Genomic DNA, 17,244 nt, shown 5'->3' on the forward strand with positions numbered 1-17,244 from the left:
ATAACAAATAAATAACATAACAAATGAAACTTTACTGCTTTTCTTAATTAAGCTTGATAAAAATCAAGCTTAAAAGGAACAAGCATTCTTCTGTAGTGTTTACACAAATTCTTAGTACTGAGATATGCAGAAATGCCTACGTACACACACGGATGTGCCTAATTCAGTTTGTGACACACCATAATAAGGACTCACAAATAACATCACCATTAAAAATAAAATAACTTTGTAAAAAATACAATAAAGTGCTTTATCATATGTACAGATGCCATTTGTTACAAAAAGCACAGAATGGCTGCTCCCCGCATGACCGCTGGCAGGAAGCTTTGACAAGCCCAAGGCCTCCTGGAGAGCCCCATCCCAGATAGGAAGCTTAGCTGGTATCAAAGGCAGGAAGGTTCCAGAATGGCCCCTGTACCCCACACACAATGGGGAGCTGGGGCCTGAGCGGCCCATGCCTGGGGCTGGGGGCGCTGAGCATTTGAGCAGGTGCACCCGAGAGCAGGTGTGCCCAGGGAGCATGTGAGGAGCTGGGATCCAAGCCAAAGTGTTGGAGGTGCTAGAAAGAGCCTGTCAGGAGCACATGGGTGCAGGGACACTGAGGACATTAGCACGGTGGGGGAGTGGGCCCAGGGGCTCCCACTCCTAGCAAAAACCTTGAAGGGTGCTGACAGGGTCCAGGGCTGGGAATCCCCACCCTCCTCTTTTGCAGAAACAAAACTCTCAGAAAAAGAGCTTCCACAAATTAGGGTCAGAGGCCTTCCCAAACATTGCAGAGGTGAAGATGAAGCTATGAGTTCAGCAAGACTCTGAGACACTAAGGAAAGCAAGTGTAGCCACAGAGATGGGATGCCCAGATTCCCTCCAGGGAAGGTCGTGCTGCCCAGCTGAGGGTGTGCGGTCCGCAGAAGGCCTGCAGGGGCAGCTCCTTCCAGGTCTGCCTTCTGAGGGCAGCCTGTCATTTTGGCCCAACATAGGCGCCTCTAGGGGCATGTTCCATAGTGCCCTGCCAGGTTAGCCGAGGCTTGACTGGTCCAGCATGGCAGTCTGACTTCTCCCTCTGCCCAATCTCACTTCTTTCCTCTTCCCTACATAAGCTTTGATCCTGATCAACATCTCGACCCCAAATTGTGTCAGCATCTGGTTGGGCAAGTCACTGTGTGTGAGAGTTGGCAGACCATGACAACAAATTCAGGCCCCCAGGAATTACAGAGGTGGGAACTCTCAGGAGTGAGTTTTGAATAGTTACGTACAAAACGTCTAAAGAAACAAAGGATGCAATTTCAGAGATGAGCAAAAATCAAGAAACTATCAGGAATGAACGGTCAGATTTTGAAAAATCGTCTGGAAAACTTCTAGAATAAAAAAGATAATTGTTGAAATTTAAAAAAAAAAGGATTATAACAGTTGAAGAGACACTTAGGACTGGATGATATATTTTGAAGAATTCACCCAGAATTGGGCAGAGATGTTTGGAGATGGAAAATGGAAAAGTTAAAGATGGGGAAGCCAGGATGAGCATGTAAAAGACGTACTTGTTGGAGAAACAGAAGGAGAGAAGTGAGGCTGAAAGAGAAAAGGACGGTGGAACTTCCAGACCCTGGAGAAGAAGTGCTGCAGGAAAAGCTTGCTGGGGAATGTGCTGGGCAGCTCCCCATGAAACTAGGGGGAAATGGCTGAGGACATTGGGAACAAAGGGCTACAAATGATGCCATCGGCAAGCTTCGGGACATTCCTTGGGCCACAGGAACTCCCAAGATGACAAATACCTTCCCCTGTTTCTAAGAGAGAAGCAAGACGTGTCTGCAGCTTACAATGGCAGCAGAGGGTCTACTGGGAGCTTGTGTTTAGTCTCATAATCTGATACTTACACAGGACTGAGAATATCCAAGTACTTTCCAAATTTTAATTGATCACTCCTCCAGAAAAACGAACAAAAGAGCCTAAGAGCAGATTCAGAACTGAGTGCTCAGAATGTTCTGTTGTTCTAGAACATAGGAGCTGCCGTGTCACTCACAGGGGGCACATGAGCATCACCTGGGAGCCTGGTAGAAAGGTGGCCTCCACAGACTCCCCGACAGCCCCTCCAGACCCACCCAGTCAGAGCCCTGATGAAAGTCTAAGAAGCACTGACACAACGTGGAACCTCTTCTCTTTTGGTGCTATAACCCTCTGCACTCTTTTTTGTATTTAGCTTTTATGGTCCCTATTTTCTCAGTTTTGCTCTACCGAAGCCTTGTCCTTTGAATAGTAACACCAACGTCCCTGACCTTCAGGAAAGGATAAGCAGATGTACTATGACGAGATTTCAAAGAAGTCACATGCTCACCCTAAAATCCTTGAAATATGAGGTGCTAATTAGCTTATTTAACAGGGAGTTCAGATTTTGGGGCAAAACTTCTGGATTCAACTAAAGATATTGTTTCCCCAAATCAAAGGATAAGAAAGGAATTTAAGTCTTTTTTTATCAATTTTACCAATTTATCGATTCAGTCACTTTGAAATAAAAAAGTAAATTAAAATGCTGCATTTCAAAAGCTATTAAAATACTCAATAATATTTTCATAAGGTATTTCTTGATCACCTACATGCAGCTTCCCTCAGGTTACATTGTGAGTCCTATACAACTTCAGGGAGGTATGTTACCAACAATGCCTCTCAATTTTTTTTTTTTTTTTTTTTTTTTTTGAGACAGAATCTCACCCAGGCTGGAGGGCAGTGACGCCATCTTGGCTCTCTGCAACTTCTGCCTCCTGAGTTCAAGAGATTCTCATGCCTTGGCCTCCTGAGCAGCTGGGCCTAGAGGCATACACTACCACCCCTAGCTAATTTTTTGTAGTTTTAGTAGAGACCGGATTTCACTGTGTTGGCTAGGCTGGTCTTGAACTCCTGGCCTCAAGTGATCTGTCCACCTCGGTCTCCCAAAGCACTAGGGTTACAGGCATGAGCCACTGTGTCCAGTCAATACTTTTCGATTTTAATTCAAGTTGAAGCTACATGATACCAAAGCTCCCAATGAATTCAGGGCAGTGCGGGGAAAAAAAAATTCAGTCAACTTAAGATAAAAAGATATTCAAGTAAGCAAATAGGTTTTTTACCATTTTTTCCTTTTTGAATGTTCTAACATTGTTTAATCAGCTGATAATCATAATTTATAGGACCTGAGTTTCTTACAGCCTAACAGAAATGTGAAAAGGATATTTATAGCGAAACATTATTTTCCCAACTACAAGTAAGAGAAAATCAAATGAAGTAAACAAAATTTATGAAAGTTTGCTGTGCTTAACATGAATTCTCCATTGGTCTGAGAGATGATGCTTTCCTTTCTTTGCACAGAGTGAAAGCTAGGGTAGAATTTGGGCAGGAAATAAAGAATAGAGCAAGATACTGGAACTTGGGGGGAAAATCTAACTCCTTATGGCTGAAGTCTTCATAATTCTGCATCAGTGCCACAGTCTACCAGAAACCAGGCCCCCTAGTGGATTAAAAGAGTTAAGGACTGAATGCCACATTAGAATGATTTCAACACTGAGGTACACGAAATTAAATACAAGAACGATATTTAATTAAAAATCTTATTCAGTCACTCATTTACCATTTACTACTTCTTTTTCTTTCTTTCTTTTTTTTTTTTTTTTTTTTTTTTGAAACGGAGTCTCGCTCTGTTACCCAGGCTGGAGTGCAGTGGCACAATCTCAGCTCACTGCAAACTCCACCTCCTGGGTTCAAGCGATTCTCATGCCTCAGCCTCCCGAGTAGCTGGGACTACAGGCACATGCCACCATGCCTGGCTAATTTTCGTATTTTTAGTAGAGATGAGGTTTCACCATGTTGGTCAGGCTGGTCTTGAACTCCTGACCTCAGGTGATCCACCCACCTTGGCCTCCCAAAGTGCTGGGATTACAGACGTGAGCCACTGCGCCTGGCCCATTTAGCACTTCTTATATACTAGACACTGCTCTGAGCATGTTATAAATATGAATTCACCTAATTAGCACAACACCCAAATGAAGAGGGTACTATTATCCAAATATTATAGACCAAGAGGTGTCAAAAGTATAGGTAACTTGCCCAAGGTCATGCCATTGGCCAGGGGCATGGCTGGGACCGGAAGGTGGCTGGCCGGCTCCAAGTCCTTGCTCTTGAATCACCTGCCACACCAGATTGCTGGGAAGGTCAGTGTGTCAGAAAATTAATCCTAGGAAGAATTTTTCAAGTATTCAAATAACTAGCCATGTTCTACTTCTCTAGAGGCTGGCCTTGGGCAATTTTAACTGTCAAGAATATAATTCCAACTGTGGCTGCATTTCCTTAAAACAAAAAACAACAAAGGAAAAGAAAAAAAAGGGCTGTTGGGTAACCAAAGTTGTCAGAAAGTCCACACAATTCACTCCACGGGAGAAACCCTCTACGAGAGCCTCTCATCAACTGATATGCAATTGAATAACCTGCATTACTTGTCTAGATTTGGAAGGTTCAGAAGCCCAGAGAATTCCAAGGTAAGAGCAACAACAAGCAAGAAGAAACAGAAGAACTGATGATGACTACTGAAGCAGGAGACAGAAAGTTTCTTAGATACAAACCCTAAAAGTACTCTAGGCCAACATAAAGCAGGAATGAAGGCCTGACATATACCTCAAATACCTCTAAGCATCTCAAACCACAGGGAGAGAAACACAAAGCTTGACAGGCCTCCCTGGGTTTACCAATGACAGGCCTGTGTCCGGTCACACAGAATCACACGGGGACATGCCAGGCTGAGCCCACCACCCAGTAATATTCATCAAAATCTTGTCTGGAAGTGGCATACAAGAAGAACGGCCTGAAGAACATTCAAATAGAAGCCAGAATGGGAGAGCGCTAGGCAGCCAGTCTGCATTATAGCCTTTCTCTGTAGAACAGCATTTACTAAATGTAAACTACACACCGGTGTGGCCTTTGCTAATTTGCTGCGGGTGTGATGTTTGACTCGGTGGACTGCATCTTCCTTCATGAACACCTGCCAACCTAAGCAGGGTCCCAGCCCTGCCCTCAGTGAGCCTAGCAGGGGTCACCCCCGAATACATCAGTATCAAATAAGCTGTGTGAATGTTGAGACCTTTTATGAGGTTTCTGTGGAATTCTCTGATCATGGAATTAACACTGTTACTCTTCACTGCTGCTGTATTTTTAAAAACCTCTTCTATGTGAGATTTTGCTGAGATGTATACGAGTGGCATGTCCATCTTTAATGGTCAACGTTTGTGTCACCCATACATTTCCTTGTCCTTAATTTGTTTTTGTTTAAATGTAATTTAAAAATGGACAAATTAGCAAAACAAATGATGCTGCAACTGTGGCTGTATTTATACATGGCCTATACTGATAATTAGCAGCCTATACGGACAATTTTTTTTTTTAAGTTCTCTGACATTCTTGTATGTTTCTCAGCTTGTGGCAAGGATGTTGTTTTATCAGGTCAGGTGTCCTGTGTCCGCTCTGTGGGGACCTCCTTAGAGTCAACCCTGTTGGATCTTAGTACCAAGACCACTTACATTTCTCCTTGGCAACAGACTCAAAGTATCAAGCATGCCGGTCATCTTGGCATGAATATCTACGCTCGTTCCAGGCTCCATTCTGTGCCTTTATCTTTCTGCCTCTTCCTTTTCTTTTTTTCATTTATTCTAGCTTGTATTTCCAACTTCTTTGAAGGCCACCTTAAATCCTTTCTGGAATAAGGTCAAGAGTGAATACATGAATAAATGAATGAATGAATGAAATGCAGGTGCAGAAGCTGAGTTCAGAGATCATCCAAGAGGCAGTTCCTAACAGGTTAGGATCTATGTCTCCTGACTTCAACTTAGTGCCATTTAAATAATTTATATCAATAATGTGATTCTCAGTCATTAAGACCCTACAAATTATATTTAAAATATTGTTTATAAAAAGAAAAAATATAGATGTTGGATAAAGGAGACTTTTCTGAATAAAGAACACACCAAGAAGATAACAATTTTGTAGCAGTGGAACAAAAGGAAGTCTTTATACTGTTAAAGCCCCTGGCAGGTGTCAATAGACTTATTTTGATCCCACACTTATTTTATGTAACACTGGGGATATGTCAAATCCCTATGTTATGTTACAATAACTACCCCAGAGAAAACATTTCAAATCGTGATTTTTGTAAAGTCAAAGGATGCTAAACTCAAAGTTGTCATCAAGAAGTTGATACTTCAATTGTGTGTCACATTTTATTAGCATGTTATCATAGCCATTTTTTAGAACAATATGCTCTCATCAGTCATGAGATACCACTTTGCTTTGAATGTTCTGAGACAACTGAAAGAAAGTACAAAAAGAATGCATAAGTATGATATCAATTTCCAGAGGGGAAAAAATGAAAAAGTAGACAGTTTAAAAGGTGAACAGTTAAAAGCTGCAACCTGTAATTCAATTCATTCAGATAACAGAGCCTCATGTCTTCCCCCGCACAGGTAGCATCCTGGCACTTTAAAATTTCCTTTAGAATAAGAGGCAGTAGCATAAGCAGTGTAGAACAAATTTCAAAAGGAATAGATATTATAAAAGATTTATTAGATATTAAATGAATTTAGAGGCTAATGATTTTAGAAAACAAACTAGAGGCAGTACCAAGTTTCAAGAAACAGAATATAGCTCAAAGATTTTTATAGACTTCACTGCAAGCAAAATGCAATTGATCATATTTGCAAAGATTGGAAGAATAAGCAACTGCCAAGAAAGAATCCATGATATTAGAGCATCATGCATGAACATAAAGTAATGCTTTTAAAGGGATGTTTAAACAGACATCTAGGAGCTCACAGGTCCAGGCCAGTGCTGCCTTCAAAGCAGATACTTAATAAGTGTGATTGTTTGTACTCGAGAATCCTTTTATTAATATATTCAGGGCCTGCGGCACTTTATTTTGAATACCCTTTGTGCAGCCAATTTTTACCTTTGGGGGATTGGGAGCTATTTAAGTTAAAAACACAGTGTGACTCTGCTATGAATGGAAAGTTTGTGTCCCCCAAAATGCTTATGTTGAAACCCTAATCCCCAAGTGATGGTATTAGGAGGTGGGACCTTTGAGAGGTAATTAAGTCATGAGGTTAGAGCCCTCATTATGTGATCAGTACCCTTATTTGAAGTGATAGAAGAATGCTTTTGATCCTATCCCACCCACCCTGCCCCTGCCAACACACGTGAGGATACAGTGAGAAGCTGGCTGTCTGCAAACCAGGAAGAACCTGACCATACTGGCACCCTGATCTCAGACTTCAACCTCTAGAACTGTAAGAAACAAATTTCTGTCATTTAAGCTACCCAGTCTACGGTTTTTTATGACAGCTCAACGGTTTTTTATGATAGCTCAAGCTGACAAAGATCCTAAAAGCAACAATGTGTGTATGTGTTTTAAACACCAGTTGTGAAGATGATTCCTGGGATGTTGCAACAGCAGACATATTCATACCATATGACTACAATTTCTCCAAGTGACTTAGTTATTACGTTATTTTTATACCATAGATGTTATCTTGATAATAGCAATGCTATGGCCACCACCACACATTGAGTATCTATCTAGTGTGTGACAGACACTGTGCTAAGTACGTGACATGCAATTTCCTATTTAATCTTTAGAATCCATATTAGGTGTTATTATTATCCCGACTGTATAAACAAAGAAACTGTGGCTTCAAAATCCAGGCAGGGTGTGGAAGCTCACACCTGTAACCTTAGCACTTTGGGAGGCCAAGATGGGAGAACTGCTTGAGCCCAACAGTTCAAGACCAGCCTGGGCAACATAGCAAAACTCCACCTCTATAAAAACACAACTTAAAAAAATTGGCCAGGCATGGTGGTGCATGCCTGTGGTCCCAGCTACTTGGGAGGCTGGGGTGGGAGGACTGCTTGAGGCCAGGAGGTTGAGGATGCAGTGAGCTGTGATCACGCCACTGCACTTCAACCTGGCAACAGAGCAAGACCCTGTCTCTAAAAAACAACCAAGACCAGAAGTCACATGGTTACTAAGTGACAGGGCTGGGATTTGAGTCCAGGATTGTCCAATGCTGGACTTCATGCTCTTATACTCCATGGTGAAGGAGGCCTCTCACAGTGCAGGCTGGGCCTTGGGAACATGTGCTCTACCAGAGAAGCTTGTGCTGGAATTTACTCCAGGAGAGACAGATTGCTGCTCCCAAGGATGGTCTACTTTACCTCCAGTGATTACAACGGAATTATTCTCGGGGATGAAAAGGGGGCAAGAAGCAGACCAACACTCACCTTCTAAAATCAGAGAGCTTGCTCTGTAGCAGATTGTGAATGGGGTGGGCCCTGCTGGGACCAGGACAGAAGAACCAGTGACAGCAAAATGGGATTTGGAGGTGTAAATGGATACATATTCAGAGGTCAACACCTAATCTCTGGCACACGCAAAAACTTCTGCAAAGTTGCCAAATCTTAAGCTGAATGATTTCAAAATCAGAGTAGTGATAACTGAAACTATTATACAAGAGTATTTAGGTTAAAAGTGTTATATAAATAATGAATGACCTTTATAGCATAAGCATGCCTAAAGGTTAACTGCCAGGAATCTGGCCACTATAATTTTAGAACAGGGGGTTAGAGGAGATTTTTATGTGCAATGTGTTCTTCTTGTTCTCTAACTATATATTTACATCTTTGGCCTTGGTGAGAAATCACTATGCATGTTAACCTTCTCGGAGTTTCAAATAAAGATCAAGAAAAATTACCTGGTGGTATTTCTTCAGGATGTTGTGCATTTCCGCCACGTCTTCACTGGTAATAGTCTTGATGATGTATCTTTTGTCGTAGGAAGTGTGAAAACGAGCTCCACTGCGGGCCTGGGAGTCGTTGGGGAGGGGTGCGCTCCTGGTCAGGGAATTCTTCCCGGGTGGGGTAAGAGGGGAAGGAAGTGGGGGAAGATAACTAGTTAAAGGTGTGGCTTTCAGATTCCCAGATAATTTGTCATCATTGTAAGTTTTCAAAAACATTTGTGTGTGGGATAAATTGATAAGTAGGATGACAACATTTTTACATGCATCATAACTCACACTGCAAGCCTTTCAGATGAAATGAAAACATAGGATTCTAATATCCTTAAAGCAGGCTAATGTCTAGAATTATAATCAAAGTAACTTTAATCACTTAGTTCTTTTCAGAGATGGACAAGCTCTCAAAGTTTTCTTCTGAATGAAATTAGGTTCCAGTCATAAAAGAAAATTTTACAGTCACTGAGCATTTCCTTACATGACAGGTATCATGCCAAGCATTTTGCACAGATTATTTCCCCCAATTCTGATAACATTCCCATGCAATGGTTACGATTGCTATCATCATTATTTTACAGATGAGGAGATGGGGTAAGAGAGGCTTAGTATCTGGGCAAAGGGCACATAGCTAGTAAGGGAAGAGCTAGAATTCTGACTCCAGTGTGGCTGGCTGAGAATCCAAACTCTCAACTAGTAAACTACTCAACTAGTAAAGTACTTAACTTGCAGACTATGCTACCTGTGTGCCCCAGGAGGAGGAGGCAGGAGCCTGGGAGAGTGTCTTCTAAAACAGCTCCTCCTTAGGCGATTTGAATTTGGTCCATCCTCCACTCCCTACCACCATTTTTGAGAACTACTGATCTCCTGGAGGGTGGATGAGGAGGGGCTCTGAGTAGGGGCTCTTCTGACATCATTCACTCCAAGATCTGGTTCATGCTAGTGACACTGGCTAGACAGGTCTACCCTTCTCCTCCCATGTGACTCTTCCATTCAGATCTCCTCTTTCTTTCATCCTCCAAGAAGCCTCCTCCTTGTCCCAACCTCTTGACAATGGCCATCCAGCCATGGGGTCTAGCAAACTCCTGGCCCCAAGGAAGCCTCGTCTCCATCCTTGCCGACTGCTCCTGAGCAGTGACTTTCACTCCTTGCTTGGCCCTGTGGGATGGCCTGTGTGGGATTCAAAGGCAAAGATGCTTTCTCTCTTTAACTTACTCTCTGAAGTGGGCATTCAAAGGCTTCAGCGGCCAAATGCTGTCAAGTTAAGGGAACATGGATACCTTCAGAGAGGCAGGTGATAGATAGCTCTGCCCATGGATTTGCAAAAGAAAGAGTGCCTTTCTGTCTAGTATATTCCAGTCTCTTTATCCTTTCCTTCCTTTCTAGATGAAATCAACATGACTGAACCACCTGAGGTAGAATCAATTAGAGCAGTGCAGGGGTTCATGCAGGCCCTACCTATACCTGAAGAGAAAAGTGGCCCATGAGCAAATCTTCATCTTCCAGGATTCTCACCTCACCACCCTGGCATCCCCTGTGGTGGATCACAAATTCTGCAATAGCACACCTTGATCTGAAGGCAAGCAGCCGCACCTGCCAGATGCAGAGTCCAGGCCACCAAGTAACTGAATTTGCTTTCCTTAGCTTATTAGAAAACTTGAGAAGGAAAAAAAAATCTACATAATCCCCAATGACTTTAAACAGCAAGACTTGGCAGTGTTCAGTTATTCTTAAGACAACTGAAATTTATTAGATAGACTGAGAATGATAAAAATGACTTTCAGGATGAAAATGCCTACATTAACAAGAGTTTAATTCTTAATTACATTGTTTTTTTCCTAAAACATGAACAAGATCTCCTTTATACTACTTCCCACTTAGAACAAAAAGGAAGAAAATCAAAGTGAATTTCCCCTTGTGGGGTTTTAAATGCTAGCCCCAAAAAAGCAATTATTGCTCTTTGTTAGTGGTCTTACTTTTTTCTTGCAATCACTAATTTGCAAAAGGGTACTGCTTCCAAATAAAACAAGAACTCTAGGAACTGTAAGATTGCAAATTATCTTCGGGCATAAAATCAAAGTGGGAACAATCAAGTTTATGAAAGCCAGGTGGAGCAGACCAAGTGGAACAGACCTTAAACTCTGTCAAACTGACAATACGTGTAAAATAACTTTTGGGGGGGATGGGGAATAGTAAAGGAGAACTGTATTCAGCACAGGATAGAATTCCAGCAGCCTCAGTTTCATAGATCGTTTTCTTATGCACATTAGATAGGACAGTATAACGTTCTCTCATGGGCCAACAGGGTGAAATAAAATCGAAAGCTGCATAGTCAGTGCATCTCAAACTTAACAAGCAACTGAATCACCCAGGGATCATGTGAAAATGCAGATTCTGATCCGGCAGGTCAGGGGTGGGGCATTTTCAGAAGTAGATGCTGCTGCTGGAGTGGGTCTGCAGACCACACGTGAGAACCAAGGTCTACAGAATGGTGTTTACGCTGTGTTTTACTGGCATGCAGCATGTAAAGTCTAGTGTATTAAGTACATTATAATTACAGACTTACCAGCACTCATGCCTTTCCCATTATATTCTCTACACCTCTAGTTCAATTAAAGTGGGAAACTTTATAGTTCAGAATAATAATTCATGGCATTTACTTTACTAATTAATTAAAGAAGGGTTTAACAATACTATGTACAAGTACCAATACAATGTACAGGGTTTTTTATTTTTATTTTTTGAGACAGGGTCTCACTGTGTTGCCCAGGCTGGAGTACAGTGGTGCGATCTTGGCTCACTGCAGCCTTGATCTCCCGGACTCAAGTGATTCTGGTGCCTCTGCCTCCTGAGTAGCTGGGATTATAGGCATGTGCCACCATGCCTAGCTAATTTTTGTATTTTTAGTAGAGACAGGGTTTTGCCATTCTGGCCAGGGTGATCTCGAACTCCTGGCCTCAAGTGATCTATCTGCCTGCCTTGGCCTCCCAAAGTGCTGGGATTGCAGGAATGAGCCACCATGCCCAGCCCAACGTATGGGTTTATAAAGGGCTAGAAACGTAAAACCAAATAATGTAGGAACTCCTTAGCTCAGATACTACCTCTTCCCCAGTTTTTGCCTTTTCTTTCAGTTTCAAAGGCATTATTATAATCATATATGCAGACACTGGATTAGGATATCAGCCATGTCTTCACCCTGGGATATAAAACCTTAAAAATTCGAATCTTGATTCTGTCTCAAATCACCATTTTAATAATCCACGAGTAGCCCCAACCCACACTATCTGAATATTTTTAAGGATCATGAATATGAAATAACCAATGAAGTTAGGAACACTGTGTCAAAACATAGAATGTACCTTTCATATCACTATGAATATAAAAATACATAAATCAAGTGTATTAAAAGCCTTATCTGATAAGCAGGAAATCAAAAGAGTTAATGCAATTCCATACAAAATGCCTGATCCTTGGAATGATTCTAAGGCCTGGAAAAATCCAACTCATTATTTCATATTTATTTTCACAATATTCCTGTAAGAGAGGAAAAGTCAGATCCATTTTTCCCACCTCAAGATAAAGAAACTAGTGTACAGTGGAGCCAAGCAATGTGCCTAAGATTCCTGTCTAAAGCTTTCTCTGAACTAACCAAAAAGGGCGATTTACAAAGATAAGACTAAACTTCTGTCATTATAATCATAGACTTTTTGTAGCCTTTAAAATAAAGTAAAATTATTTATGTACTTTTATTTATTATCATTTACTTTCTTGCCTTCTTCCACGGCATGAAGCAGACGTGTGTTTTTAAAGGCAGCACAGGCAAGATACGGTGGCTCATGCCTGTAGTCTCAGCACTTTGGGGGCTGAGGTGGGTGGATTACCTGAGGCCAGGAGTTCGAGACCAGCCTGGGCAACATGGTGAAACCCCGTCTCCACTAAAAACACAAAAATCCGCCAGGTGTGGTGGTGCATGCCTGTAATTCCAGCTACTCGGGAGGCTGAGGCACGAGAACTGTTTGAACCTGGGAGGCAGAGATTGCAATGAGTCGAGATCGCACCACTGCACTGCAACCTGAGCAGCACAGTGAGCCTCTGTCTCAAAACAAAACAAAAAACAAAACAAAACAAAAAACCCCGCAGCACAGTGTAATGGTGAGGGCACTGGTCTGGGATCTAGAACATTCATCAGTTCTTGTAGATTGCATTTAGTCTCTTTGAGCCTCAGTTTCCGGGTCTATAAAGTGATGGAGAATAAGCCTGGGGAGAGAACAGGCTGAATTAGACCTCTACCTTGGATCTTTTATGACTCTAAAAATGGATTTACTCAGCCGGGCGCAGTGGGGCACGCCTGTAATCCCAGCACTTTGGGAGGCCAAGGTGGGCACATCACCTGAGGCTGGGAGTTCGAGACTACCCTGACTAACATGGAGAAACCCCGTCTCTACTAAAAATACAAAATTATCCAGGTGTGGTGGGGCATGCCTGTAATCCCAGCTACTCGGGAGGCTGAGGCAGGAGAATCGCTTGAACCTGGGAGGCAGAGGCTGTGGTGAGCTGAGACTGTGCCATTGCACTCCAGCCTGGGCAACAAGAGCAAAACTCCGTCTCAAAAAAAAAGGGATTTACTCGAAGACACAACTCGTTGCTCTAGGAAATGCTGTAAAGCATGGGCCTCAGAAGGTGACTCAGGACAACCATCCCAAGAAACAGAGTCCGATCAGAAGACAGTACAACCATCACCTCGGCAGGGGCCTAATGATGGTTTAGGACACCTGGGCTGAGATGAAAGAGAAGATGCAGTGAAAATAACACTTCACAGATTCCAGATGTATTCAGGACAACGTCAGCTACAACAAGCACATGAGCTCAGGGAAGGAGGTCTTATATCTTCAACACAGTCGCTGTGCTGCCTCAAAACAGTCTATCCATTGACACTGAATAAGAAACTCCTCAGTGTGCTTTGTTTTGTTGCAAAGGAAAAAGGAATCACAGCATGATGTTGGATGCTTGGACAAGCTGGGAGTCCCTTGATGGAAACAGAGCTTGGGAGTGACCTTCAGGTGCCCCCAAGGGGTCCCTCCATGTATAAATAAATCTCAAAGAGCATTAGAGTTGGAAGCAACCTTGGAGGTGATTCCAAACCACTCAATATACAGATAAGAAAACAGAGCCAGAGAGCAGAAATGACTTGCCCAACTCAGTTCTCCAACATCAGGTGGGCTGGTGTACATGGAGTGCCCTGCAGGGGCCCTGCCCAGAGCCTCCATCTCCCCCTGCCATGCTGCTTCCCTACCTGGTATCCAGAGTATGGTGGGCATTATGAAGGGACAGTCATTTTTCTACAGTGACATACACCTTCTAATGCCAATTTAGAGTGTGAGCCAGCTGGCACAAAACCAAACCTGTCTTTAGGTTTTCGATTTTGCCAAGTAAAGTGTGTAGAAAATATCAATAACAGCCACAGTGCTAATGCAGTCCGGAGTCTGTTATTTACACTTTTATTAACGTGTACAAAGCTATCTGGACTCATTCTAGGACTGTTCATTACTTTACATTAACTGAGTAGGAAGAGTAGGAGCTGTCTTCTCTCCAGGCAAGAGCTGAGACAGATGTGTTTGTGGAATAAGCCTTCAGGACAGGAAGACCGTGCTGCTGAGCCCTGGGCCCAGAGTCAGGCACTCACACAGCGTAACACAGGGCTGAAGGAGGACCAGCACTTAGCATTTCCTGTGAGTCCTGTTGACTGTGGTAACAATGTCAACCCTAAGAATTCTTCACATTTCTGACCGTGTGGCACACTGCATCATGTCTGTTTAAATTAGTTTATGTGGTCTGAGAATTGTTGGAGGTTCTTGTTTTCCTCCTGTCACTGGTTTCTGCCTTTAGAAAACTGCCCCATCCACTTTTTCTGCTTAAAACTCCATAGATTTTCTTCACAAAGAATGCCAAAGTTGAAAGGAGTAATCTTTTGTACTGGGAGTGCTGAATTCTGGGTTACTCTATATTCTATATGCACTCTCTATACTACTAAGCTGGGAGGATTAAAAAAAACGAGAACAGGAAAAAAAGAAATTAAGACGAAATTTGCAAGTTAAGACCAGCTCTGCATGGAAAAACGAAGGCCTAGCAGAAGGCACCATTTAGAAAAATTCTTTCTCTTCTCAATCACCTAATTTAAAAGGGCAAATCTGAGATGAAGCTGATCCTACCTAAGGCCTTAAAAACACCCTTTAGAGGGCTGGTTTAGTCCTCTTCATCTCCAAAGTAAAATATTCACTTTCTGGAACATTTACCCTTATCTACCTGTCTGTCTTCATGAGAAAGCAGCCAGATAAAATTACCCAGTGAAATCCACCCAGGCTTTGGAGAGATCTCTCATTAAAAAACAAATTCCTTGTCATGGACACACTTGGAGAGTTATATGGTCTGCAATAAAGTGACATTATTTAAATTCAAAATTGGGGGCTGGGTGCAGTGGCTAATGCCTGTAATCCTAGCGCTTTTGGAGGCCGAGGTGGGAAGATCACTTGAGGCCAGGAGTTTGGGACCAGCCTGGGCAGCATAGTAAGGCTCTGTGTCTACATAGCATTAAAAAATTAGCCGGATGTGGTGGTGCATGCCTGTAGTTCTAGCTACAAGGAAGGCTGAGGTTGAAGGATCACTTGAGCTGAAGAGTTCGGGGCTGCAGTGAGCCATGATTGTACCACTGCACTCCAGCCTAGTTGACAGACAGAGACTCTGTTAAAAAATAAAAACAGACAAAATTGGGGATTCTGCACCTATCAGTTCAAAAGTGACAATAAGTTATTTCCTAAAGGCCTCAATAATAACTTACATGTTAAAAGGAGAATTTAAAATTTCACAAGGAAGTTTCAGATTGAAAATTCCCAGCCCACAAGGTCTTCCTTCTATTGCTGGTCCCTGCTCACTTCCCTGTGACCTCTCAAACCAGAGATGGGCAAAGGACATAGATGACAACAAAACAGAATGGACCCAGGAAGTAGCCTCAGAGTGTCAGGGTGATCCATCTCAACAGCAATGGTCTGAAGTCAGGGCTTTGAGTCCTCCCTCCAACTCATCCTTCCCACATCCCTTACTCTGTTATCTGATTATCTGCAAAGAAAGACAGCTGGACTTAATGGTCTCTAAGCTTCCTGCTCATTCTTCCAATTATTATTCTGCTGTCAGTTTGTAGAGACTTAGGAAATGGACGATGATTTACTATTAGTTTATGGGAAAAAAAATCTAATAATAAACATGCACAAACTGCAAAAATACACTTTTTTCATTGGCTATTCCTTTTCTTCTTTCTATACATTTGATAGTTTCATATTATAAATTATGAAATTATTTAAAGTCACCTGTTCTAAATAAAAATACTGATACCATAACCCATCCCAAAAAAAACAAGAGCCAAAATCAACTTTGGGAAAAACTGTCTCCTATCGAATAAATTAAACTAGTTTCAACCTTTTGGGAAAAAATGTCCCTTACTGAATAAATTAAACTAGTTTCAAACTCCAAGCATTCTTCTTCCTTGAGATATGACTCACATATCATATGACTCGCCTATTTAAAGTATACAACTCAATAGTTTTTAATGTTTTCACCAAATCATGCAACCATGACCACAATCATTTTTAGAGCATTTTCATGACTCCAAAAAGAAACCTGAACTTATCTGCAATCACTCCCATTCCTTCCCCTATCCCCCAGCTTAGAAAGGCCACTGATCTTTGTCTCTATATATCTGCCCATTCTGGACATTTCATATAGATGTAACTATACAGTACACAGGTGTTTGTGATTGGCCCCAACATTGAGCTTGCAAGTGCCCTAGACATACTCATCCACCATGAGGCTGTCTCTGGATGAGTGAGGTGACCTGGCAAGTGCTCTCTACTAAGGCCAGCGCCCATACACGATCGCAGTGGACACATCACAGCCAATAAATGTTGCTTCTAAGTTTGCTCCTAGCATAGGGAACTAGAGAAAAACGAACAGGTGGACAAACATTTAAGTTCTAGGGCAAAGATGTATGATGCAGGGCAGGTAAGAGTATAACAATTTAGTTCATTTTCACCTATTTTGCAACTTGGTGAATAAATGTACTTTTCCCATAGCCAAATACCTTTCCTACCTTACATTATCCTAGTTCAAACCACAAAAGCTGTGTTTGAGGCTCTGGTGCTATCTCGGTCCTCTCAACAGCAAATAAAGCAAGGTAATGATGGATGAAGCTCCCTCTTTAATGCCTTTTTATATTTATAACTGGCAATTTATTGTCCTCTCCCTTACGAAAAGGATTAACGATGCTGTCCTTTCCCCCTTCCTCTAAACGTCTGCGCTGAAGATGTTTATTTCCGCAGTCGGAGGTCCAGGATTAGTGGAGCCCCCAGAAGGGGGAAGGAAACACAAATGTCAATTTAATTAGCTCATTCTTACCGCCAATCTT

General features: G+C 42.2%; 1 protein-coding gene across 6 annotated transcripts in view; it reads right to left on the reverse strand.

The window, feature by feature from the left end:
* PIP4K2A (phosphatidylinositol-5-phosphate 4-kinase type 2 alpha) overlaps window positions 1-17,244 on the reverse strand; it is a 179,438-nt gene that overhangs the window by 47,893 nt on the left and 114,301 nt on the right. For 5 of the 6 annotated variants that reach the window (XM_024253924.3, XM_054522052.1, XM_054522053.2 and 2 more), the window contains exon 4: window positions 8,754-8,906. The exons of the other annotated variant lie outside the window; for it this stretch is intronic. In XM_024253924.3, coding sequence (XP_024109692.1) covers window positions 8,754-8,906 — 153 coding nt within the window. The remainder of the gene's footprint in view (window positions 1-8,753; window positions 8,907-17,244) is intronic. 6 annotated transcript variants of the gene reach the window in all.

This window comes from Pongo abelii, chromosome 8 (assembly GCF_028885655.2).
Source record: "Pongo abelii isolate AG06213 chromosome 8, NHGRI_mPonAbe1-v2.0_pri, whole genome shotgun sequence".
Classification (NCBI taxonomy): Eukaryota; Metazoa; Chordata; class Mammalia; order Primates; family Hominidae; genus Pongo; species Pongo abelii.